Source organism: Podarcis bocagei (genome assembly GCF_964188305.1).
Source record: "Podarcis bocagei genome assembly, chromosome: 18".
Classification (NCBI taxonomy): Eukaryota; Metazoa; Chordata; class Lepidosauria; order Squamata; family Lacertidae; genus Podarcis; species Podarcis bocagei.
The window spans coordinates 3,434,888-3,460,220 of NC_138144.1; the positions used below are offsets into that span (position 1 = coordinate 3,434,888).

At 47.9% G+C, this 25,333-nt stretch overlaps 1 protein-coding gene across 1 annotated transcript in view; it reads left to right on the forward strand.

Annotated features, from left to right (window-relative positions):
- The window catches only part of POLRMT (RNA polymerase mitochondrial), a 43,462-nt gene extending 20,179 nt beyond the window's left edge, over positions 1 to 23,283 (forward strand). The window contains exons 14-21 of the mRNA XM_081177608.1: positions 363 to 449; positions 1,000 to 1,113; positions 5,432 to 5,484; positions 7,915 to 8,013; positions 10,920 to 10,992; positions 13,875 to 13,966; positions 16,382 to 16,455; positions 20,751 to 23,283. Coding sequence (XP_081033734.1) covers positions 363 to 449; positions 1,000 to 1,113; positions 5,432 to 5,484; positions 7,915 to 8,013; positions 10,920 to 10,992; positions 13,875 to 13,966; positions 16,382 to 16,455; positions 20,751 to 20,800 — 642 coding nt within the window. The 3' untranslated portion in view covers positions 20,801 to 23,283. The remainder of the gene's footprint in view (positions 1 to 362; positions 450 to 999; positions 1,114 to 5,431; positions 5,485 to 7,914; positions 8,014 to 10,919; positions 10,993 to 13,874; positions 13,967 to 16,381; positions 16,456 to 20,750) is intronic.
- The last annotated feature ends 2,050 nt before the right edge of the window (positions 23,284 to 25,333 follow it).

Here is a 25,333-nt window from a genome sequence, read left to right on the forward strand (position 1 = left end):
CCCCAGAGTCTGCCATGACTGGACCTAATGGTCAGGGGTCCCTTTACCTTTACCGTTAATGTTCTCACACGGCTGCATCATTTCATGCTTTCTGCATGTTCCCACGGACTTGTGACAAAGCCCCTGCATTCTGTGTTACAAACCAAGCACTGCTGGGAGTTGATTCTTTCTGTTCTCCAATCTTTCTATTTAAAAAATCGGAGGCATTTTTTTTTTCTCATTCCAAAAGTGCGGTGCAGAGAAGGAAGTTTGTGAACCGGGCGTCCGCACTGTCCTTGCAAAAGGGGCGAGGGGCGAAAGCGTTGTGAGGTTCCCCCATTTCTGCCTCTTAACTTTACCCATTTTGCGTTCCCTCCACCCAGGAATATGTTTGGGAAGCATCTCATTACCTCGTGCAACAGGTCTTCAACAGCCTCAAGGAGATGTTCTCGGGAACTCGAGAAATCCAGGTAACCCACGTGCTTCATTTATTTGCAAACGGTTCAGGGAGTGTGTTTAATGTTCTTTTGGGAGCCGCCCAGAGTTGCTGGGGAAACCCAGCCAGATAGGCAGGGTAGAAATATTATTATTAGTAGTAGTAGTAGTAGTAGTAGTAGTAGTAGTAGTAGTAGTAGTTCAGGGCAGCTGTTTATCAGCTCCATCTGGTACACAGGCTGAGACCCTCCCTGCCTGCAGACTGTCTCACCAGAGTGGTGCATGCTCTGGTTATCTCCTGCTTGGACTACTGCAATGAGCTCTCTGTGGGGCTGCCTTTGAAGGTGACCCGGAAACTGCAACTAATCCAGAATGCGGCAGCTAGACTGGGGACTGGGAGCAGCCACCGAGACCATATAACACCGGTCTTGAAAGACCTACACTGGCTCCCAGTACGGGAACCAGTGGCTCCCAGTACGGGAACTGGGCGGGAACCAGTGGCCTTCCAGCTTGCCTGTACCTTTCTGGAACTTGGGTGCCCACCCCATGGGAACCGCATTGCTCACTGCCTTTCTCCCCCCGCAGGGCTGGCTGACCGAAAGCGCCCGGTGCATTGCCAAGTCGGGCCGGACAGTAGAGTGGATGACTCCGCTGGGGCTACCCATCGTCCAGCCCTACCATCGCTCGAAGACCACGCTGGTAAGCCAAGCCGTAAACAGCCGGGCACACGGGACGCGGGTGGCGCTGTGGTCTAAACCACTGAGCCTCTTGGGCTTGCCGATTAGAAGGTTGACGGTTTGAATCCCTGCGACGGGGTGAGCTCCCATTGCTCCGTCCCAACTCCTGCCAACCTAGCAGTTCGAAAGCACACCAGTGCAAATAGATAAATAGGTACCACTCCGGCGGGAAGCTAAACGGCATTTCCGTGCACTCTGGTTTCCGTCACGGTGTCCTGTTGCACCAGAAGCAGTTTAGTCCTGCTTGCCACATGACCCAGGAAGCTGTCTGCGGACAAACGCCGGCTCCCTCGGCTTGAAAGCGAGATGAGCGCCGCAACCCTGTAGTCGCCGTTGGCCGGACTTAACCGTTCAGGGGTCCTTTGCCTTTTTACCTTTTTACCCAGTGCTTTTTTCTGGGGGGGGCACAGGGGTACGCATACCCCTAAACATTTTGAGAATCTAACAGTTTCTCGCTGTGTGTTAGAGAGAGTTTGTGTCTACAGTGGTATACCTCGGGTTACATACGCTTCAGGTTACAGACTCTTCAGGTTACAGGCTCCGCTAACCCAGAAATCGTGCTTCAGGTTAAGAACTTTGCTTCAGGATGAGGATAGAAATCGTTCTCCGGCGGCAGCGGGAGGCCCCATTAGCTAAAGTGGTGCTTCAGGTTAAGAACAGTTTCAGGTTAAGAACAGACCTCCAGAACGAATTAAGTACTTAACCCGAGGTACCACTGTGCTCGGGTGTGTTTGAGGGAGCTTTCCCTGCCAAACGGACGCACGAGCACTCTTGCACACAGATAAGTGAGTGTGTGCCTTTGTGTGTGAGGCAGAGAGGGTGCATTCACACGCAAATAGACACATACACAAAAGACACACACAAATTGTGCGTGTGTGCCTGTTTGTCTGCGTGTGAGCATGTGTACTTGCGTGTTTGAGCAAAAGAGGCAAGTTGGCTCCCACTTCCAAACATACCCTCTTTCCTATGCGCAAACACATGCTCTCTCACACGCACATGGGCAAGCGCTGTCTGCCTCACAGAAGTACGTCGCACTGTTTTTCTCTCACGAATGCAAATGTTGTTGTTGTTGAGCTGTAGACCAAAGTTTATTGCGCAATAGGTTCAAAAGCAAATTTTGAACCCTGAGGATGGGGTGACAAAGACTTTTAAAACTTTCCCACCATATCCCAGAATACAGTTCGTACAGCATCATTGCTACATCACTGACATGTCACAAAAGGGGAGGGCTTAACCTTGGCAAACATGTCCAGACAAGTCCTTGGTACCAGATTAGCACAAGCAGACATGGCAGGGCAAGACTCAGGTATAAGATGAGCATAGAAAAATATATCTTAAGTACCCACCACCCAAAAGTACAATAGAAGTTCCTTTGCATGTCTGGAGCCTGAGGCGAGTCAGGTGATGAGATTTGGCTTCCTTTGGCTAACAATGAGCCCAGCAATTGTCACCTCTGGGAACTTCCTGGAGTCCCTTTTCAAGGGGAAAATAGCTTTGGAATGGGGGGAACTGGGAAAGGAGATGATTTTATATTATTTTTAAAGTTAGGTGACTTCCCTGAGCTGTCAAGTTGGAAGGATTCGCAAGACGAATGCCTCGCAAGACAAAAAACTCGCTAGACGAAAGGGTTTTTTGTTTTTTGAGCTGCTTCGCAAGACGATTTCCCCTATGGGCTTGCTTCGCAAGACGGAAACGTCTTGGAAGTTTGTTTCCTTTTTCTTAACACCGTTAAGACAGTTGCGACTTGACTTCGAGGAGCAACTCATAGAACGCGGCGTGGTAGCCTTTTTTGAGGTTTTTGAAGACTTTGGTGATTTTTGAAGCTTTTCCAAAACTTTCCCGACGCCGTGCTTCGCAAGACAAAAAAAAAATCGCAAGACGACAAAACTCGCGGAACGAATTAATTTCGTCTTGCGAGGCACCACTGTATTCAGGCGTAATATTTGTAATATTTAACTTTAAAGATGTGCCCCCCGCCGGTAATTTCCGTAACAATATAAAACCACCAAAACACATAATCCGAATAAAAACAACAACCCGATAACACACACACACACGTGGGGGGAAACCCCCCCCCCCCACATTTTAAAAGGGCTGCTCTGCAAATCAGAGTCACCTGAGGACAGGCAGGGCAGTGACTCAACTTTTTGCAGTGGCAAAGCATGACTCAGCAGGCAGAGGGGTGTGAGTCAGCCGAAAGGGGGTGTGTATGGAAGATTCAAGGTGACATTTGCCAGGAATAACCAGCCGTTCGCCGCCCTCACCGATGGGTCTGCCTGGGGAAGGCAGAGCGCACCGAACCCCCCCTTTTTCCTCTCCCCCCCCCCGGAAAAATATAACTAAATAAATGTGGTTTTAATCATCCCTCCTCCGAGGGATAAAATATCTGCTGCTAATTTTAAGAGGCCCTCTAAAAAGCCGCCTCGTTGAAATGCGTGTCGTGTCTGAGCAGCTTCGGTGGGTCTACTCTTGAGGAGGAGTTGACACCGGACACAGAAGCTTTTCATTTTTAATAATAATAATACAGTAATAATGAGCAAGAAAGCTTCGTTCATTAGTTGCAGCCCTGACTGACTGACCTCAGGGTTTGGGAGGCATGGATCTCTGCGACACATGTTATCTGGACGACGTCCCTGCAGGGTAGGCTAGCCTGAGGAAAAATATAATATAATATAATATAATATAATATAATATAATATAATATAATATAATAATATAATATAATATAATATAATATAATATAATATAATATAATATAATATAATATAATATAATATAATATAATATAATATAATGGTGCCCCGCAAGACGAATGCCTCGCAAGACGGAAAACTCGCTAGACGAAAGAGTTTTCCGTTTTGGAGGTGCTTTGCAAAACGAATCTCCTATGGGCTTGCTTTGCAAGACGAAAATGTCTTGCGAGTTCCTGCTGGGTTTTTTTCCTCCCCCCCTTTTTCTAAGCCGCTAAGCCGCTTATCAGCTGATCCGATCAGCAGATAAACCGCTAAAAGCCGCTAATAGCGCTAAGCCGCTAATCTGTCAATGGGCTTGCTTCGCAAGACGAAAAAACCGCTAGACGAAGAGAATCACAGAACGGATTTTTTTTGTCTTGCGAGGCACCACTGTATAATATAACATTTATACTCCACACATCTGTCTAATAATAATAATAATAATAATAATAATAATAATAATAATAATAATTTATTACTTACACCCTGTTCATCTGACCAGGACACCCCAGCCACTCTGGGCAGCTCCCAACAGAATATTAAAAACAGAATAAAACACCAAACATTAAAAACTTCCCTAAACAGGGCTGCCTTCAGATGTCTTCTAAAGGTCTGGTAGTTGTTTATTTCTTTGACATCTGACAGGAGGGCATTCCACAGGCCCTCTGCCTGGTTCCCTGGTTCCCTGTAACCTCACTTCTCGCAGGGAGGGAACCGCCAGAAGGCCCTCAGAGCTGGACCCCAGTGTCTGGGCAGAACAATGGGGGTGGAGACGCTCCTTTAGGTCTACTGGGCCGTTTAAGGCTTTCAAGGTCAGCACCAACACCCAAATTGTGCTCGGAAACGTCCTGGGAGCCAATGTAGGTCTTTCAGCACTGGTGTTATGTGGTCTCAGTAACCGCTCCCCGTCACCAGTCCGGCTGCCGCATTCTGGATTAGCAGAGACAGTGGCGGCCCCAGATTTGCCCAGTGGACTTTGCGGTAAGGTTACCAGATTTTTTTTCAATGAATCCGGGGACACTTTTCACTTTTGTCAGGGGTAAAATATAAAGGTAAAGGGACCCCTGACCGTTAGGTCCATTCGTGGCCGACTCTGGGGTTGCGGCGCCCATCTCACTTTATTGGCCAAGGGAGCCGGCGTACAGCTTCTGGGTCATGTGGCCAGCAGGACTAAGCCGCTTCTGGCGAACCAGAGCAGCGCACGGAAATGCCGTTTACCTTCCCGCCAGAGTGGTACCTATTTATCTACTTGTACTTTGACGTGCTTTCGAAGTGCTAGGTTGGCAGGAGCAGGGACCGAGCAATGGGAGCTCACCCCGTCATTGCGGGGATTTGAACCGCTGACTGATTTGTAAATCTGGGGACCGTCTCTGGGAAACGGGGACGTCTGGTAACCTTCCTTCACAGGGTTTTGAACCACTCTGAACCCCTGCTGTCCCTCTAAATGTGTAAGGAGACCGGAGGCGGCTCCAGTTTCCTTCCTCTCCTTGCGAAGCCGATGCGTCAACCTGTACTTATTTCTCCTTTCCCCACCCTCCTTTCCCCAAGGTTAACAGCACCATTCAGTCGGTCCATCTCAAGTCGCGACACGACGTCACCCAGTGAGTATCTCATCATGGTGGTTTGGGAGAGGGGCTCCAGGTTTTACCTGCCTGGCTCAAAAAGAACTTTGCTGATATTTTTATATATTTTTATTAATTTTAACATACAAATTATAAAACGTACCACACAAATTATTACAAATACACTTTTTTTTGGGACTTCCATCAGCACCTCCGATGATCTTCCGTCTTATCCTCTTTTTATGCATTACTTAATTTTATATTGTCTTTACCCTCTTAACTTATCATCCCACCTTTTACATTTTTACAATATTTCCCACAATACCCCTCACAGAACGTCTTGCAGATCTACAAACGTCGCCTGACCATCACAAATACTTTTCATATAGTTCATAAATTTACTCCAGTCTTTGGTAAATTTCTGGTCCCGCCGGTTTCGGATCCTTCCTGTTAATTTGTCTAATTCTGCGTAGAGCGTTGCTGATCTGATGAAACGGGTGCAAACCGATTGACAGCAGGGCTAAAATGTTGCCGGTGGCCAGAGCAGGAATTTTGAAGGGGAAAGCGTATCCTTTCTCCCTTCTTGCCTTCATGCAAGTAGCGCCCCTTCTTGTGGGTGTGAGAGCGAGCGGAGAATGCCCGTTCTGGGATGGCTCCTCCCGGTGTTGCGGGATGTGATATGCGTGTGTCCGAGCAAGTAACATCTCGGAAGAGGGTCCCTCAACTCAGGAGGGGAACTCAGAGGTCATCCAGCCCAACCCCTCTGCAGTGCAGGAATCTCAGGAGCTGGGAGCGGAATACTTCTAGAGAGATTGCTTGCTAGGATGCACACATGAATAATAATAATCACCATCAAAATAAAAAAATTCCTTCCAGTAGCACCTTAAAGACCAACTAAGTTAGTTCTTGGTATGAGCTTTCGTGTGCATGCACACTTCTTCAGATACACTGAAACAGAAGTTGCCAGACCCTTCTATATAGTGAGAAGGTGGGGAGGGGTATTACTCAGAAGGGTGGTGGGAATGGGAAAGAGAAGCTGCTGAATTGCAACTCATTACCAAACTTAAAACCATGGAGAGACCTGGTCTGAACAGAGGCATTGGATTCTTATCTCATTAGTCTACATGACTAAGCCATTTCTCACCTTCTCACCCCTTGCCTTTTCCTGTAAGACCTATTGCAGTCGTTAAGAGTCGTCAACAGGCTCATCTCAGCTACCTGCCAATCACCCATTCCCACCACCCTTCTGAGTAATACCCCTCCCCACCTTCTCACTATATAGAAGGATCTGGCAACTTCTGTTTCAGTGTATCTGAAGAAGTGTGCATGCACACGAAAGCTCATACCAAGAACTAACTTAGTTGGTCTTTATGGTGCTACTGGAAGGAATTTTTTTATTTTGACTATGGCAGACCAACACGGCTACCTATCTGCAATAATCACCATCATCATCCGTCCTTTTTTTATGGGGGGACGACGCAGGGGTACGCATACCCCCTAATTTTTGGCGAATCTAAGTTTGGCCTCATAGAGGGGCAGTATTTCAATATGAGTAGGAAAATGGAAGTACCCCTAGACATTTTTTAAGAAAAAAAGAGCACTGATAATAATAATAATAATAATAATAATAGTTACTATTTATTTAAATCCTGCCCGTCTTTCAGTTGTAGGAACTTTTTTGGATCCAGCGCAGGTGGGATAAAAATCCTCCCTCAAAAGGCATGTTGTTATAATTAGAATTATTTATAGCCCACCCATCTGGCTGGGTTTCCCCAGCCACTCTGGGCGGCTCCCACCAGAATATTAATTATAATATTTAAAAGCGACAAAACACAAAACATCAAAAACTTCTCTAAACAGGGCTGCATTCTAAACGTCAGGTAGTTGTTTATTTCCTTGACATCTGAAGGGAGGGTGCCACCACTGAGAAGGCCCTCTGCCTGGTTCCCTGTAACCTCACATCTTGCAGGGAAGGAACTGCCAAAAGGCCCTTGGAGCTGGACCTCAGTGTCCAGGCAGAACGATGGGGGTGGAGACGCTCTTTCAGGTATACTGGGCTGTTTAGGGCTTTCAAGGTCAGCACCAACACTTTGAATTGTGCTTGGAAACATCCTGGGAGCCAATTTAGGTCTTTCAGGACCGGTGTTATGTGGTCTCAGTGGCCACTCCCAGTCACCTGTCTAGCTGCCGCATTCTGGATTAGTTGCAGTTTCCACGTTACCTTCAAAGGTAGCCCCACGGAGAGCGCATGGCAGTAGTCCAAGCGGGAGATAACCAGAGCATGCACCACTCTGGCCAGACAGTCTGTGGACAGGGAGGGTCTCATCCTGCGTACCAGATGGAGCTGGTGGACAGCTGACCATCGTGCAGCGCCGGAAATCGCCCAGGGCGTCCGCAAGCGGGAACTGAGCACGATCGCGACTTTGCCCTCCTCCTAAAACATCCTCTCTTGCCTCGACGTCCCCGCAGGAAGCCCGACACAGTGAAACAGAAGAACGCTTTCCCTCCGAACTTCATCCATTCCTTGGACTCCACACACATGATGCTAACAGCTTTGCACTGTCACAGGTAAGGGGTTCCTTTTTGTGTTCTGAGATGCTTTTGGGCAGATGAAGGTGATAGACTATATGGGACTGGCTGAAATGACCGGCAGAATTCGTGATCAGGGGAAAGAGACGGCGGAAGAAGATTGGAAGAAATTCAAAGTTTATCTTAAGAAATATTGTAAAATTAATGAGTGCTAAAATGTCGAGATCTTAGGGGAAAAGGGGTTTACAGCTGAAAAAGACTAAGTAAAGAAAAGAATAAGGGAAAAATCCGATAAAATCAAGTGTTAGGATTTGCTGAACTAGTTTTGGAAATTGGGATGTAGAAAGGGGAGGTATGGGGAAGTCGACGAAGTAAGGTTTAAGGAAAAAAAAGGGTATGAAATTATACATGTTTGTTTGTTTGTTTGTGTTTATAAAAATTTTGTAAAACCAATAAAAAACTTTTTTAAAAAGAGATGCTTTTGGGGCGCCCCTTCCCCCAGGCAGTTAAAAACGGGGCGCAGGGCTCCCTTTCCCCAAACGGCGTTAACGGGGAAATCAGCCAACAGAGTGACAGCAACTTTCCGCAACGCCAAAGTTGTGTTAGTTATTCTGACGAATTCGTTGTCGTAGTTTGCTTAACATGCTACAGGCACCTCCCCATTTATTACTTATTTAGTCATTTCTATTTGATTTTGGAAAATATAAAGTTATAACCAAGTCAATTAAAAGTCCATATGAAAAGATTGATCTGAATCTCAAGACCTTCCCCTCCATGGGTCCTAATGTCAATATTATATCAGTCCGCTATCCACATTTTTTATCCATCGAAGTTGTCCCTGGTTTTTGTTGCAAGTGTGGTTAAAATCCTGCTCCTGTTTTCAATTACTTAGGATGGTCTCCTAAATAAATTTTCCCCATTTTTTAAAAAAAAGTTCTTGCCCTCTTGGTTCCTTGAGCTACCCAGTTACCGTAATTTTGCGATTTCAGCATTTAAGGTTGGAAGGGACCCAAGCGTTATCTATCCCAACCCCGTGCGATACAGGAATCTTTTGCCAAACGTAGGATTCGAACTCGCAACCCAGATGTTGCGTGTCTCATTCTGTTCCCGATGGAGCTGTCCCTTGTTTCCTGCTGCTTTGGAGGGCAGGACCCGAGCTGCTGGATTCGAAGCACGAGAAAGGCGCGTGGCCCTGATCCAGCCCAGGGCTTTGTGGCCGTATTGGGGCGTCCCCTGGGCCGTAAAGAATCCAACTTGCAAAGCCATACATACGTCGGCATACACTGGGCATGGCTTTTAGGGAAGTAGCTAGCTCAGAGCCGCTCCTTTTCTTGCTCTTTGCTCCAACGCCACTGGGTGGTGCTCCCAGCCCGGGGATTAGATCAGAAGGGATCCCTTGACCACAGGGAGGGGTCGGCCCTCCTTTACTCTCCTCCTGATCCGTTTTTATTTTGGAGAACAGTTTTTCCTTTTACGAGGCTGACTATGGCCCCTGGTCACAATCGAGGGACGTCAGAAGCTGCCTTATGCAGTGTTAAGCCACTGCATTTAGACCAAGGGATGCGGGTGGCGCTGTGGGTTAAACCACAGAGCCTAGGAATTGCTGATCAGAAGGTCAGCGGTTCGAATCCCCGCAATGACGGGGTGAGCTCCCGTTGCTCGGTCCCTGCTCCTGCCAACCTAGCAGTTCGAAAGCACGTCAAAGTGCAAGTAGATAAATAGGTACCACTCCGGCGGGAAGGTAAACGGCGTTTCCGTGCGCTGCTCTGGTTCGCCAGAAGCGGCTTAGTCCTGCTGGCCACATGACCCAGAAGCTGTACGCCGGCTCCCTCGGCCAGTAAAGCGAGATGATGGTCAGGGGTCCCTTTACCCTTTTACCCATTTAGACCACCACTGCCTGCACTGGTTGGCAGCATCTCTGCAGGCACGGACTCTCTCCTAACCTGGAGATTCTAGGGGTCCACGTTCTGGGAGACCGTGGCTCAAGAGACGGTCAGGGAGCAGACGGGTTTTCACTTGCCTGACTGCCTCTTCCCCTTTTCCTGTCTTTCTTAAAAAATTATTTATATTTAAATACAGTGGCAGCTCTGGTTACAGATGCTTCAGGTTACAGACTCCGCTAACCCAGAAATAGTACCTCGGGTTAAGAACTTTGCTTCAGGATGAGAACAGAAATCGCGCAGTGGCAGCGGGAGGCCCCATTAGCTAAAGTGGTGCTTCAGGTTAAGAACAGTTTCAGGTTAAGAACGGACCTCCAGAACGAATTAATTACTTAACCCGAGGTACCACTGTAATAAAATAATCCTGGAGGCGGCCGGATTTTCTCGTCCCAAGCTTAACGACTTAACATTCATTGCTCCGCCTATTTTGGCCTCTGGCCCCACCCCACCGGTATTATGTGGCCCCTTGGAACTTGCCCCAAAGTGAATGCGGCCCTCAGGCAGGGGAAGGCTCCCTTGCCCCCCCCAAGACTTTATTTGCCAGAGTGGTGCCTGCTCTGGTTATCTCCCGCTTGGACTACTGCCATGCGCTCTCCGCGGGGCTGCCTTTGAAGGTGACCCGGAAACAGTATACAAAAACATACCCGTATTTTTCGCTCTATAAGACGCACCAGACCACAAGACGCACCTAGTTTTTGGAGGAGGAAAACAAGAAAAAAAAATTCTGAATCTCAGAAGCCAGAAGAGCAAGAGGGATCGCTGCGCAGTGAAAGCAGCAACCCCTCTTGCTGTTCTGGCTTCTGGGATAGCTGCGCAGCCTGCATTCGCTCCATAAGACGCACACACATTTCCCCTTACTTTTGAGGAGGGGAAAAGTGAGTCTTATAGAGCGAAAAATACGGTATATATTTCACATTGGTCTATCTCAGCACCTGAGTGGGCTTATCTGAACAGGAAAGCCTTGACCTCAGCCATTGTGCATCTTGACTTTTTTCTGTCTCCTAGGGAGGGCCTGACCTTTGTTTCCGTGCACGACTGCTACTGGACTCACGCGCTCACAGTCGACGTCATGAATCGGGTAAGCTGGTCTCCCTCACCTCTGCTGCCGCCCCAGATCTCAGCCCTGACCCACGGCGAATCCTGGCTGCGGTTTCGGGCCAGTTTATCTGATGATCCCCCTTCGTCAGGAAAAAGGTGATGTTTACCCTTGAGGATAGGAATGTAAGGAGAGCTCTAGCTGGGTCCAGCTGACGGGAGCCCACCTAGTCACAGAAATCTAGAATGCTGGAGTCGGAAATGGGCCCCCCCAGGTCATCTAGTCCAACCCCCGGCGTTGCAGGAATCTCAGCTAGAGCATCCATGACAGGTAGCCAGCAAACTAGGCTGTTGGCTAATAATAATAATAATAATTTATTTATATCCCGCCCATCTGGCTGGGTCTCCCCAGCCACTCTGGGCAGCTTCCAACAAAGATTAAAAATACATTAAAATGTCACACATTAAAAACTTCCCTGAACAGGGCTGCCTTCAGGTGTCCTCTAAATGTCAGGTAGTTGTTTATCTCTTTGACATCTGATGGGAGGGCGTTCCACAGGGTGGGTGCCGCCACCGAGAAGGCCCTCTGCCTGGTACCCTGTAGCTTTGCTTCTTGCAGGGAGGGAACCGCCAGAAGGCCCTCGGAGCTGGACCTCAGTGTCCGGGCTGGGCGATAGGAGTGGAGACGCTCCTTCAGGGATACTGGGCCTTTGAGGCCGTTTAGGGCTTTAAAGGTCAACACCAACACTTTGAATTGTGCTCGGAAACGTACTGGGAGCTCAGTGGTCTCGTTAGATAGTAAAAATCATGTTAAATTGCTGTTTTAGGGGTTTTTAAAAGTCTGGAACAGATTAATCCGTTCTGCATTACTTTCTATGGGAAATAATAATAATAATAATAATAATAATAATAATAATAATAATAATAATAATAATAATTATTATTATTATTATTAATACCCCGCCTATCTGGCTGGGCTTCCCCAGCCACTCTGGGCGGCTTCCAACAAAATAATAAAATACAGTAATGCATGTCTTGGTTTTGGAACGCTTTTGGTTTTGGAACGGACTTCCGGAACGGATTAAGTTTGAGAACCAAGGTACAACTGTACTTCTACCATGGAGTGCAGAGCGCAGCCACAAATTCGCCTTCTTTTAAAGCCATCCAGCTGAGTGGTTTTCTCGGCCTTGTGCAAGAGCGAGTTCCACAGTTTAACGAAGGAGCTCCTCTTTTAACCTGCCCCAAATCTCCCGATATTCGGCTTCGCCGGGCGCCCGCGAGTCCTAGCATTTCGGACAACGGCGGCGATTGTCATCCTCCCTCTTGCATTTCAACCATATGTCAGGAGTGCTCTGATGGTGTTTCCTGCTTGGCAGGGGGTTGGACTCAATGGCCCTTGTAGTCTCTTCCAACTCTATGATTCTATGATTCTATGATTTCTTTTTCTTTTTCTTAAAATAATTTTTATTGAATGATTTTATGTTACAAAAAACCAATACAGCCATACTACCACTAAATATAATTGAGAAATAAAAATTACATACATCGATATTTAGTTTGCTATTTGTTATTTACCGTCTTATTTCCTCCCAAACATTGAATACAACAACACACATATGTGCGGACATCCGCACACCCACACCTGCACACAAAATGATAATAATGAAAGTAAATATTTTTTCCCCTTTTATCTTCCAAAATCTTTTCTTCAACTTTGAGTTCCTGTCAAGTCCCTTTGCATATATTTTATCTTGCATTTGGATGTACACAAAACAATAAACCTTTCCATATAATTTTTCTAATACATTCTGAAAACATAATAAATCCTTAATTGTTATGCACCTCCTTTGAGTTCCTTTATCACTCGAATGCTAGCACGGAGTCAAAACTATTATTGTATTTTTGAACGTATCTTCTATAACCATCCCATTTTCCTGCAAATTTTTGCTTTGAGTTTCCTCTGAGTTTACTAGTCGATAAAATAGCAGTTGGGATTTTAGACCAATAATTGTTAGGGCAAATGAGGACAAGGAAACAGGCATAAAACATCCGAATAAAATACAAGATTAAACACAGATAATGGATGGATAAAAAACTAATAATTAACACAGATAAGAGCTAAAAGCCAACAAAGACACGCAGTTAAAACAACTGTAAGAGGCTGCGGAGTAGAAGCCTCTTAAATAGAGGACACTCACAACGTTATAAACTGCTGTGCAAATCTGGTTAAAACAGATAATTAAAACAATATACAACACTAAATTGAGAAACAATGTACAACAATAGACTGTCCCAGGGAGCTGGCTCAGAATCACCCATGGAACCGTGTTTGGGGCTTTTCATGGATGTGAGGGCGATCTGGCTGCGACATCTGTCACCCCATTGATCGCCAGGGTTGAGTCGGCTGATCTGGCTGGCTAGGCGGCTGTCCCCTTCCTCCATCACTGCTCCATGTGCGTCCCTCCCGAAGCTGCGCGCTCGGTGGAAGAGGACGACCATCCCAGATAGAAGGAGTGTACAGTGGTGCCTCGCAAGACGAAAAGAATCCGTTCTGTGATTCTCTTCGTCTAGCGGTTTTTTCCGTCTTGCGAAGCAAGCCCATTGATGGATTAGCGGATTAGCGCTATTAGCGGCTTTTAGAGGCTTTTAGCGGCTTATCTGCTGATCGGATCAGCTGATAAGCGGCTTAGCGGCTTAGAAAAGGGGGGGGGAGGGAAAAAACCAGCAGGAACTCGCAAGACATTGTCGTCTTGCGAAGCAAGCCCATAGGAGATTCGTTTTGCGAAGCACCTCCAAAACGGAAAACTCTTTCGTCTAGCGAGTTTTCCGTCTTGCGAGGCATTCGTCTTGCGGGGCACCACTGTACCGTTCTTCGGTCAAGAGTTTACTAGTCAATTGAGCTGTCTCCACACTCTTGCGTTTCAGGTCTGCCGCGAACAATTTGTGCAGCTCCACAAGCACCCCATCCTAGAGGAACTCTCCGAGTTCATGCTGCAGAAATACTGTTCCCACGTTCCGTAAGTGTGTGCCGCTTTCTTTACCCGCTCCTCTTCAAATATTCTATTTCAATCAATCAACCTTTATTATGGTCCAGAGACCCAACAAATCGTTACAAAGCAATACAGTGGTGCCTCGCAAGACGAAATCAATCCGTTCCGCGAGCCTCTTCGTCTAGCGGTTTTTTCGTCTTGCGAAGCAACCCTATTAGCGGCTTAGCGGATTAGCGCTATTAGCGGTTTAGCGGCTATTAAAGGCTTAGCGGCTATTAAAGGCTTAGCGGATTAGCGGCTAAAAGGCTATTAGCGGCTATTAAAGACTTAGCGGATTAGCGGCTAAAAGGCTATTAGCGGCTATTAAAGGCTTAGTGGATTAGCGGCTATTAAAGGTTTAGCGGATTAGCGGCTAAAAGGCTATTAGCAGCTTAGCGGCTTAGAAAAAGGGGGGGGAGCGGAAAAAAATCGGAACACTTGCAAGACGTTTTCGTCTTGCAAAGCAAGCCCATAAGGAAAATCGTCTTGCGAAGCAGCTCAAAAACGGAAAACCCTTTCGTCTAGCGGGTTTTCCGTCTTGCGAGGCATTCGTCTTGCGGGGCACCACTGTACACAGTTCAGACAGCCTACCTCCAGGACAAACAAGCATTTCGTTCAGAATACAGGGATCATTGGTTTTTGCAACCACCGATAAAAACTTCGCCACTGCTAATGTTCTAGCATTTGTCCAGTCTTCCAATAGGAACCTGACATAGCGAGCCTCTGATTTTCCCGGGAAAGGTACCAGCAAGGGTAGTATCAGTTCAGCCCTGGCATGCTCATATTTTGCACAGTGCAACAAAATATGTTTTATGGAATCGATGTCTTGAGCCCACGAGCAAAGTCTGTCCTGGTAGGGAACTCCTCTCAACACTGCAGAAGGAAAGACGTTTAGTCTGGCTTTGGTGAAAAGCCTTCGATAATTTGGCACTGTCAGGTTTTTAATGTAAGATGTTAACTTAAAGACATGCCCATATTGCACTCCTGCTGCCAGCAGACTACAGACTGCGTGTGATCAAGATTGCAAGTCACTGTGTGCATTATACAATATTCTATTTAAACATCGGATCGGTTTCCGTTTGTTGAACTGCTTTGCGAAAGATCCTCCGCAGCCATTTCAGAGTATTTTAAAAAATCAAACAGAGATAAGAGCTGCGGAATAACTTTGTATGTAGTTGCAACAAACTACGCCCCGCCCCCCGCAAAAAAATTATCACTTTCAGTTGTAGAAATGTATTTCAGATGCAATGCAAGCTAGGATAATGATCTCCCCTTTAAAGGCACATAATAATAATAATAATAATAATAATAATAATAATAATAATAATAATAATAATAATTACATACATACCCCACTTTTGGTGTTCATCTTACAGTACATCTTACAGTTTTGTTTTGTAGTGTTACGGGTTGCATTTAATGGAATATTTTCGTCTGCTGGAATAATTTCCAGTAATAATAATAATAGTAATTTATTATGTATACCCCGCCCATCTGGCTGGGTTTCCCCAGCCGCTCTGGGCGGCTCCCAACAGACTATTAAAAACACGATAAAACATCAAACATTAAAAACGTCCCTAAACAGGGCTGCCTTCAGATGTCTTCTGAAAGTCTGGTAGTTGTTGTTCTCTTTGACATCTGGTGGGAGGGCGTTCCACAGGGCCGGTGCCACCACCGAGAAGGCCCTCTGCCTGGTTCCCTGTAGCTTTGCTTCTCGCAATGAGGGAACTGCCAGAAGGCCCTCGGAACTGGACCTCAGTGTCCGGGCTGAACGATGGGGGTGGAGACGCTCCTTCAGGTATACTTGACCGAGGCCGTTTAGGGCTTTAAAGGTCAGCACCAACACTTTGAATTGGGCTCGGAAACGTACTGGGAGCCAATGTAGGTCTTTCAGGACCAGTGTTATGTGGTCTCGGTGGCCGCTCTCAGTCACCAGTCTAGCTGCTGCATTCTGGATTAGTTGTAGTTTCCGGGTCACCTTCAAAGGCAGCCCCACGTAGAGCGCATGGCAGTAGTCCTAGCGGGAGATAACCAGAGCATGCACCACTCTGGCAAGGCAGTCTGTGGGCAAGGAGAGTCTTATCCTGCATACCAGATGGAGCTGGGAGACAGCTGCCCTGGACACAGAATTGACCTGCGCCTCCACGAGGCCAGAGGATGCCGAAAAGAAAATACGGATAGCGCCTGCCTGATTTGCAGTGGCAGGTAGTTCCCAAGGTGCATACACTATTGGAGACAGCCTCCTGGAGTCTTGTAGGATTGTGTTCTTAAGCCTTAAGTCAGGGATGGCTCCTGGGGAAAGCAAAGGAGATTTCCATGTTGTTGTTGTTTTTTCCTGCAAAGATGTTTAGTTATTATTTGGGTGACGCCTTTATTACAGAAAATAATATTTTCCTTCTCCAGGGTTGAGTGGAAGGATAAGAAGGCGAATGAGTACCAGAGGCTGTTTCAGCTTCTGTCTAGCATCCCTAAAAAAGGTATGAGCACATGGCATCTTTTTTTGGGGGGGGGGCGGGAGAGCCTTCCGTCAGCAGACAATCCTCGCCAGGGCCAATCCCACCGTATATTCCTTAAATTTCTTCCCTGGACCTGCCTCCGAAGGAACCCAGACCGTACAAATACCTATAAATACTAATACCACTGAAATTTCTTAACTTTAAAACAACTCAGTCATTTAGCGTGGCAGAGCCTTTGGAAGTCCCTGCCGGTTGAGATAAAGAGAGGCACCTTGTTGTTGTTGTTATTTAGTCATTTAGTCATGTCCGCCTCTTCGTGACCCCCTGGACCAGAGCACGCCAGGCATTCCTGTCTTCCACTGCCTCCCGCAGTTTGGTCAAGCTCATGCTGGCAGCTTCGAGAACACTGTCCCACCATCTCGTCCTCTGTCGTCCCCTTATGTGGTCTCGGCGGCCGCTCCCAGTCAACGCTGCCCCGTGCGTTGCCTAATTCTCCACCCTCCTTCTTCATCGCCTCACTTCCCAGCCATGCTGCACTCTTCCTAATCTTATCTTTTAAGCCTCTTCATTTCGGCTTCCAGCCGACTCTCTGTTTGGCTCATCTGTTTGTTGGTAACCGAGAGAGAATCACGTCTGCTGTGCTGTTGCCAGGATCCAAGCAAGGCCCGATTAGCGTAAAAAAACGCAGTGGGCATTCTGCCGCGCGTACCAAACTCTTAAATAATAATAATAATAATTTATTATTTATACCCTGCCCATCTGGCTGAGTTTCCCCAGCCACTCTGGGCAGCTTCCATTCAAGTGTTAAAACCAGTACAACATTAAATATTAAAAACTTCCCTCAACAGGGCTGCCTTCAGATGTCTTTTAAAGAGAAGATAGCTGCTTATTTCCTTGACATCTGAAGGGAGGGTGCCACCACTGAGAAGGCCCTCTGCCTGGTTCCCTGTAACCTCACTTCTCGTAAGGAGGGAACCGCCAGAAGGCCCTCGGCACTGCATCTCAGTGTCTGGGCTGGACGATGGGGGTGGAGACGCTCCTTCAGGTATACTGGGCCGTTTAGGGCTTTCAAGGTCAGCACTAACACTTTGAATTGTGCTCGGAAACGTCCTGGGAGCCAATGCAGATCTCTCAGGACCGGTGTTATATGGTCTCGGCGGCCACTCCCAGTCCCCAGTCTAGCTGCCGCATTCTGGATTAATTGCAGTTTCCGGGTCACCTTCAAAGGTAGCCCCAGGGAGAGCGCATTGCAGTAGTCCAAATGGTAGCGATCCTTGGCATTTCATGGGGCGGTTTGTAACATTTCACTCGCTTCGGGCTCGTCAGCTCCACATCCCAGCCAATATCGCAATTCCTGCCTTCTCTGATTTCGCAGCTCGGGCCGAGATTCGAACGGGGGGCGCCTGGCCTTTCTCACCCCCTATGTGGGCTCCCGCGTGGAATTGGCCTTTTAGCTCAAAACTGCAGGGGACCGGCGACTGGCTTCAAACGAAGCCAGGTTCCTAGTCCTCACCGTGGGTTGCGTGTCTCCCTGTCGCACCCAACGAAGAGAGGTTGCTGTTGTTTGGGAACTTTCCTGTTTAGACAAAAGGCAAGCAAGGGAGTTTGTAAAAAGTTACATGTGCCACCCTGACACTGGATCCGAACCTGGACGTTGGAAGATCCAGGACAGGCCCGTTTAGCTGCGGAACTCCCTGCCACCCGGTCGGCCGCTGTGAGAACAGGTAAGGTCCAGTCGTGGCCGACTCTGGGGTTGCGGCGCTCATCTCGCTTTATTGGCTGAAGGAGCCGGCGTACAGCTTCCGGGTCATGTGGCCAGCATGACTGAGCCGCTTCTGGCGAACCAGAGCAGCGCACGGAAACACCGTTTACCTTCCCTCCAGAGTGGTACCTATTTATCTACTTGCGCCGGTGTGCTTTCGAACTGCTAGGTGGGCAGGAGCAGGGACGGAGCAACGGGAGCTCACTCCGTCATTGCAGGGATTCGAACCGCCGACCTCCTGATCGGCAAGTCCTAGGCTCTGTGGTTTAACCCACAGCGCCACCCGCGGACGTGGGACTAAATGGGCCCGATCCCGCATGGCGTCTTCCGGGACCTTCCTTCCTTCAAAGTGTAAAATCCACAGGTTTGCTCCCAATGCAGCCCTGGTTTAGACCAACCGTTCTGGTCCCGCCTTCTTCTTGTTTTTGTTTTTTTGCAGAAGGGGCACAAATATCTGCGCCCCCCCTGCCCAAAGAAACCTCACCTGAATCGTAGCCAAAGACTCCCATCACCATCTGCTGTTCTGGAGGCGGGAAGCCGCTGTGTAAAGCTTTCTTTCAAAGGCATTTTCCACCTCCTTCCAGCCTCCTCCCTGGTGTGTTCTGTTGCTGCTCTCAGTTCATCTCTGTAGTCGTACACAAACCCTCTTCAGGGGATTTGTGGCTGGCTGCCCAGTTTCTACAGAGTCTTGTCTCTTCTCTTCTCTTCTCTTCCCTTCTCTTCCCTTCTCTTCCCTTCTCTTCCCTTCTCTTCTCTTCCCTTCTCTTTTCTCTTCTCTTCTCTTCCCTTCCCTTCCCTTCCCTTCCCTTCTCTTCTCTCTGCTCCCATCCTCAAATCTCCTTTCTTTATATATAATTTTTTTATTAGTTTTTTAACATATCATTTTCAACAATAATTAAACATACTTTTGCATCTTATTCAAAATTTTGACTTCCATCAATCCTGTCTGGAAATTTTCCACTCTAATCTCTTAGTATGCATTTTTTATCTTCCCTATTACATTTCAAACTCATAACCAATATCTCTTATCTTTTTCTACTTTGCAACGCTTCGTATATTTCTCCTTACAAAACTTCTTGTACTCCTACTAGCGTAATTTGTTGACGACAGTTGCTCTTCAAATAATTCATATACTTCTTCCAATCTTCTGTAAATCTCTGGTCCCGCAGGTTTCGAATCCTTCCTGTCATTTTGTCCAATTCTGCATAGTCCATTAATTTCGTCCTCAAATTTCCAATTTGCTTTTGAAGCTGAGAAGATTCTTCCAGGCCTAAATAACAACAACAACAACAACATCAATTATTATTATTTCTAAAAAATACAATAACCTATTAAACATTAAAAGCTTCCCAAAACAGTTCTGCCTTCAGATGTCTTCTAAAAGTCAGGTAGTTGTTTATTTCTTTGACATTTGATGGGAGGGCGTTCCACAGGGAGGGCGCCACCACCGAGAAGGCCCTCTGCCTGGTTCCCTGTAACTTCACTTCTCGCAGGGAGGGAAACCTCTTCTGCTCAGGCCAGTTTTCCATGGGCAGCTGGTTGTCTGCCATGGGAGGGCAGGATCAGGGCAGGATTTTGGTTTGATGAGACCCTAAGCTACTGAAGGTAACGGGACCCTTTATATGTCCAGCTGTCCTTTGTCAACAACAGATTGCTGCTGTTTTTGTGTTGAATATATGCTACATGGTAATTGATGAACCTAATATAATAATTATAATAATAATATAATTTATTATTTATACCCCGCCCATCTGGCTGGGCTTCCCCGGCCACTCTGGGCGGCTTCCAAAAGAATATTAAAATACTATAATACATCAAACATTAAGAGCTTCCCGAAACAGGGCTGCCTTCAGATGTCTTCTAAAAGCCTGGTAGTTGTTGTTCTCTTTGACATCTGGTGGGAGGGCGTTCCACAGGGCGGGCGCCACCACCGAGAAGGCCCTCTGCCTGGTTCCCTGTAACTTATAATAGGTAACTCAAGCCATTTGCACATATTGCCATGCAAGCAGTCCATGCAGAATGTAAGATAAAGGTAAAGGGACCCCTGACCAGTCGTGGCCGACTCTGGGGTTGCGGCGCTCATCTCGCTTTATTGGCCGAGGGAGCCGGCGTACAGCTTCCGGGTCATGTGGCCAGCAGGACTAAGCCGCTTCTGGCGAACCAGAGCAGCGCACGGAAACGCCGTTTACCTTCCCGCCGGAGCGGTACCTATTTATCTACTTGCACTGGTGTGCTTTCGAACTGCTAGGTGGGCAGGAGCAGGGACCGAGCAATGGGAACTAGGCACCCTATATATAGAAAGGAGCAAAGAAGGGATATTTTAGGGAGCAGGCTAGCAGGCGGGGCCCATGACTTACTTTATTTTATTTGTCTTTTATCTTATATTTTGGAAATGTACATCCAGGTTGTTTTTTCCCTTTAATTTTTTTGGTGGGCCCCAAGAGAGTGGGGCCCTAGTCTATAGCTTGTTTAGCTTATACGTAAATCCGGCACTTATACGTAAATCCCGCCTCTACTTGCATTCTGAACATTACACACTTTCTTTCCCTTCCAGGTGACTTCGACCTGGAGAAGGTCAAAGAGTCCACCTACTTCTTCAGCTGACCCCGGAAGGCGTGTCGGAAGCTGTTCCAGGGACCCTGCCCTGCGTCGCCCCGTAATCCGGCTCAGAACGGGCTCTGCTACCTCCAGAGTGAATAACGGTGGGGAGGAATTTATTGCACCGTGCAAAACGTCTTCGGTCTCTCTGCCCCGAGCCTCCATCAGGTTTTGTTTTCCTCCTTTCCATCCCAGAACTCTGAGCAGCCCCAGCTGCCTCTATGCAACCACTGTTTCCGTTTGTTTTTCAAATGCCCAAACGGTGAAGAATCGACGGAAGAAAGCCGTCCTCCCGGCTTGGTGCTGCTTAGCTCATTTGGTGATCCCCCCAAAGGGCACTTGGCTTGCCACCCCAAACCTCTGCCAGCCCTCTGGAGGAGGGGCACCTTTGCCCTTAACCAGGAGAGTTTTGTGGCGGCAGGAGATGGTAGCTTTGACCCACAGGCTTCCTTCCCCTCCCTTCACCGGACGGCACAAGTTGGCGCCGACTCTGAAGGCTGGTATCGCTGCTGTGTTGGGCTCCAGCTCCCGTCAAGCCCCCGAACCTTTGGGGGCTGGTTGGAGCAGGACCCCGCAGCTTCTGGGGGATTCGTTCTTGCAACGGCAGAGCATAGGAACCACATGGGAAGAGAAATACGGGTGAAATTCCCTTGCCTGGTGCTGTCTGCTTTGGTTCTGCCCGCATCGTCCCACTTGCCACTTTTTGGGTACCACGGCATGGGGCTGCCCCCTCAAACTGCCTGTGGGGTGCAGAATCGAGTCCCGAGCCTCCCCCACAGGGGATGTTATCCCATAGCTGTCAACTTTCCCCTTTTTTGTTAGGAATCCTATTTGGAATAAGGGAAGTTCCCTTAAAAAAAGGGGAAAGTTGACAGCTGTGTGTTATCCTCTCCGTCAGGGAACGGTTAAGTTTGTTCTGGCAGAGTGGCCTGGGGAGGGCTGTTTTGATGTAGAGGAGAGCTGTGTTTCTCGCCCCCCCCCCCCGGCCAATGCCTGTGAATTAAAAGCCTACAAGAAATCTCTGCCTCGCCTCTGGAATTTCTGATCCGTCGATGATGGGGAATGAATTCGGCCAATGCTCTTGACTTGAGAAGCGAGGAGGCAGCCTGCGGTGTCTCTGCACTGAGTCTCTGCCTGTGGGGTTCTTTCAAGCTCCGCTGGCGGTCAGGGGATAAGGAGAGACGCAGTTCAACAACACTGAGAAGATTACCTGTTTGCAGTTCTGGTCGCCTCAGCTCAGAACGGATATGGCAGAGTTGGGAAAGGTTCAGAAAATGGAAAGCCCAAACGGTTAAGGGGGATGGGACAACTCCCCATTGGGGAAAGCTCGCAGCATTTTTGTTCTTTTTTCGTTTAGAGAAAAGGTGGATAGGAGCAGACATGACGGGAATTGTATAAGGTAAGGGGCGCGGGTGGCGCTGTGGGTTAAGCCACAGAGCCTAGGACTTGCCGATCAGAAGGTCGGCGGTTTGAATCCCCGCAATGACAGGGTGAGCTCCCGTTTCTCGGTCCCTGCTCCTACCAACCTAGCTGTTCGAAAGCACACCAGTGCAAGTAGATAAATAGGTACCGCTCCAGCGGGAAGGTAAACGGCGTTTCCGTGCGCTGCTCTGGTTCGCCAGAAGCGGCTTAGTCCTGCTGGCCACGGAAGCTGTATGCTGGCTCCCTCGGCCAGTAAAGTGAGATGAGCGCCGCAACCCCAGAGTCGGCCACGACTGGACCTAATGGTCAGGGGTCCCTTTACCTTTACGGAGAAAGTAGCTGGAGAGCAGAAAACGTTATCCCTTCTAATACTCGAACACTTGAGGAAACTCAATGAAGCTGAGCGTTGAAAGATTTGAGGCAGGCAAAAGGGACCGCACGACCTGTGGAACTCATTGCCACCGGAGGCAGGCAGCCGACGTTGTTAATACGGCGTCCTGAGCACAAAATTTTCAGCTGGAGAACACCCCCGGGAAAACGCCCCCCCCATATGGAAGAAGGCTCGGAGCCTGGGGATTGGTGGTGGGGGCAACGATGGGTGGTCAGAAGAAGAAGACTGGAAAGAGGTAGCAGAAGAGACAACAGGGTTTAGTGAGCGGGAAGAGGCCGTGGCAGAGAGCAGTGCAGAATCGGAGACAGGAGATGAAGGGGAGGCAGGAGACGATATGAGGCCGGCTGGGGAAGAGGCACGAGTGTCTCCCCACTCCTGCCGCAACAAACTCCAGGGAGTCTCCTCCTCCTCCTCATGCAACCAGTTCCCCTCTGACCTCTGGTTTCCCAGAACCAGCAGAGGTATGAAGAGGGTGGAGTAAAGAGAGACAAGATGATGGAGCCGTACGCTGCTGGGGAAGGAACCGGTGGAGGAGCCTTAGAGAGTGGTGGGAAGGCAGGGACTCTCGGTCCTCGCAGCCGTTCCTTTGGGGCAAGACCTACTGGGAAAGGGCTTCTGCGACCACTAGGCCTGTGCCTGTTTTTTGTTTCTTTGAATAAAGAGTCATCTTCACCGACATTGGTACTTTCTTGACTCCCGCTCCTGAACAGCTAGCTCTAAAGGGGGGATTGGAGCAACTATTCATTATAATTATTTTTGTTAGTTTTACATAAAGTTATACACCATAAACATAACATTTTCGCACATTAAAAAAAAAAGGTTCTTTCAAAACTTGAGACCTCCTTCCTTCCCTCCATGGTTTCCAGTTCTAAATTTTATCCCTGCATCTTTTACGGTGATCCGTATCTGTTATACAATCACAGTATCCAAAATCCCTGTTACATCCCTGTCATTGTTCTTCCTGTCAATGGTTTCAACTGTTTACACAACATACGTTTGGAGCAGTTTTATACATCTTTGCTAATTTTGTGGGTGCTAATGTAGGTACCTAGACAGCATCTTCAAAAGCAGAGACATCACCTTGCCAACAAAAGTCCGTATAGTTCAAGCTCTGGTTTTCCCAGTAGTGATGTATGGAAGTGAGAGCTGGACCATCAAGAAGGCTGATCGCTGAAGAATGGAAGCTTTTGAATTCTGGTGCTGGAGGAGACTCTTGAGAGTCCCATGGACTGCAAGAAGATCCAACCTCTCCATTCTGAAGGAAATCAGCCCTGAGTGCTCACTGGAAGGACAGATCCTGAAGCTGAGGCTCCAAGACTTTGGCCACCTCATGAGAAGAGAAGACTCCCTGGAAAAGACCCTGGGAAAGATGGAGGGCGCAAGGAGAACGAGATGGTGGGACAGTGTTCTCGAAGCTACCAGCATGAGTTTGACCAAACTGTGGGAGGCAGTGGAAGACAGGAGTGCCTGGCGTGCTCTGGTCCAGGGGGTCACGAAGAGGCGGACACGACTAAGCGACTAAACAACAACAAATGTTTCCTGCTTGGCAGGGGGTTGGACTCGATGGCCCTTGTGGTCTCTTCCAACTCTATGATTCTATGATTCTATGAAATGTAGGTATTCTGTGCTGGTTCTCAAGGTGGAGAGAGCCAGCTTGTAGGATTTGCATGGGGGCAGCCGGCTGGCCACTGTGAGGACAGGATGATGGGCTAGATTCAAAGCCAAGGCCCCCTCCTGCCTCCTTGCGTCATTCCCACGACACAAGACGTTTCCCCTACCTGTTCCGAGATAAGGATGCTTCACTCGCAAGAGGCTGTGGCGTCTTAACGCTTCACTTGCGGCTAAAATTAGAAACACCGCCTGCCTATTAGTTATCTGGAATGTTACCAAGGGAGTGTGTTGTTTGCGCTATAATTAGTAGGTTTTTAATACAATTTTGTGCCTTGTTTCTTATTGCGGCTGCAGACTTCCGAATCTCTCTCATTCTTGACAAGGGCCTTAAAGCCCGTGGGTAAGTTTTCAGCTGAATGTTGCGATGCGATTTGGCTACCTAATATCTACATTATATGCCCGAGTCCCTTGCTTAAATTCGGTCGCAGGGCAACGTGAGCAAGTAGCAGAAAACTGGGCAGGTTTTTTTTATATTATTATTACCCATATATGCATTTAAATGTTTAGATTTCTTGCTCAAAAAGGGAAACCCTTGAAGGAAGCTGGCAAGCATCGTAATAACTACCGTATTTTTTGCTCTATAAGACTCACTTTTTCCATCCTAAAAAGTAAGGGGGAAAGTGTGTGCGTCTTATGGAGCGAGTGCAGGCTGCGCAGCTATCCAAGAAGCCAGAACAGCAAGAGGGATTGCTGCTTTCACTGCGCAGCGATCCCTCTTGCTGTTCTGGCTTCTGAGATTCAGAATATTTTTTTTCTTGTTTTCCTCCAAAAACTAGGTGCGTCTTGTGGTCTGGTGCGTCTTATAGAGCGAAAAATACGGTAATAAGCTGCCCAGCTTTAAAGTGGAAATCAAACTGCAACATCAATGAGGTCCAGCTCCAAGGGCCTTCTGGCGGTTCCCTCCCTGTGAGAAGTGAGGTTACAGGGAACCAGGCAGAGGGCCTTCTCGGTGGTGGCCCTGTGGAATGCCCTCCCACCAGATGTCAGGGAGATAAACAACTATCTGACTTTTAGAAGACATCTGAAGGCAGCCCTGTTTAGGGAAGTTTTTAACG